We start from the raw sequence: 851 nt of genomic DNA, 5'->3' as shown, positions 1-851 counted from the left end.
GGCGGCCCCGCCCGGGCTCCCGCTGCTTCCCCACTGCTGGCCACTTTGGGCCTGCTGGGGAGGGGTCCCTGCCACCCTCTCCTGCTGGCTCCCATCCCCGTGGCCACAGGGCTTCCTCGTGCTCGTAAAGCAGAGGGCTCACGCCTTGTCCACATGAGCTGCACCCGCCTGCGTGGTCGCTCGGGGCATTGCTTGTGGCTGTGCGTGGAAAGGACCGAGCACTCAGCTCCCCTCGGCCAGGGGTGGGGAAGGTTTTGACCTCCTCCCTGCTTCGGGTGGTCTCCGCTCTCTGCTTTGGGGTCCTGTATCCTCTGTCACATCCAGCCAGACATGTGGCAGCAGATCTGGTAGAGTCCTTCCAGCGCGCTGGCTTGTCTGCACCCTCGCCATCGGCTTGGAGACCTCACCAGGGTGATGCTGCCTGGAGGGGCAGCACCAGCCCCGCTCCTGCCAGACTGCAGCCACCTCCTGCCCTGGAGGCAGAGGGCTGTGTCTTTCCAAAACGCCACCTTACCAGGCCTGGGGACCCCCCAGCCCTCCATGCGGGTCAGGCCCCTCCAACCTCCATGTGTGGCTCTGTTTCCTCAGCAGGCTTGTCAGGAGGGCTGGGGCGAAGCAGCGTCTCCTCGGGAACCAGCGAAATAAAGAGGGAAGAGAAGGAGGACGAGGAGAACACGTCGGTGGCAGATAACTCAGAAGAGGAGAAGAAGGAGCTGAAACCCTCCCGGAACAGAACAAGGTGCTCTTTGAACAGGTCTCTCCCTTCACTTTGTTACCCGGCTGGGGGCGTTTGGGCTGGGGTACAGCCGCGGTGACCCACCAGGCGCTGGGCTCGGCCCGGTGAGGCCGGG

General features: G+C 64.5%; 1 protein-coding gene across 19 annotated transcripts in view; it reads left to right on the top strand.

Annotated features, from left to right (window-relative positions):
- TCF3 (transcription factor 3) overlaps positions 1-851 on the top strand; it is a 79,472-nt gene that overhangs the window by 71,898 nt on the left and 6,723 nt on the right. For 7 of the 19 annotated variants that reach the window (XM_035894313.1, XM_035894316.1, XM_035894314.1 and 4 more), the window contains one exon: positions 589-754. The exons of 4 other annotated variants lie outside the window; for them this stretch is intronic. In XM_035894313.1, the coding sequence (XP_035750206.1) occupies positions 589-754 (166 nt within the window). The remainder of the gene's footprint in view (positions 1-588; positions 755-851) is intronic. 8 more of the 19 variants (XM_035894325.1, XM_035894323.1, XM_009638875.2 and 5 more) reach the window with 3 other exon arrangements.

The sequence above is a fragment of the Egretta garzetta genome, unplaced genomic scaffold, assembly GCF_000687185.1.
Source record: "Egretta garzetta isolate BGI_Z169 unplaced genomic scaffold, ASM68718v1 scaffold345, whole genome shotgun sequence".
Taxonomy (NCBI): domain Eukaryota; kingdom Metazoa; phylum Chordata; class Aves; order Pelecaniformes; family Ardeidae; genus Egretta; species Egretta garzetta.
The sequence above is the reverse complement of the archived record's forward strand: the minus strand, read 5'-3'. Positions and strand labels throughout refer to the sequence as shown.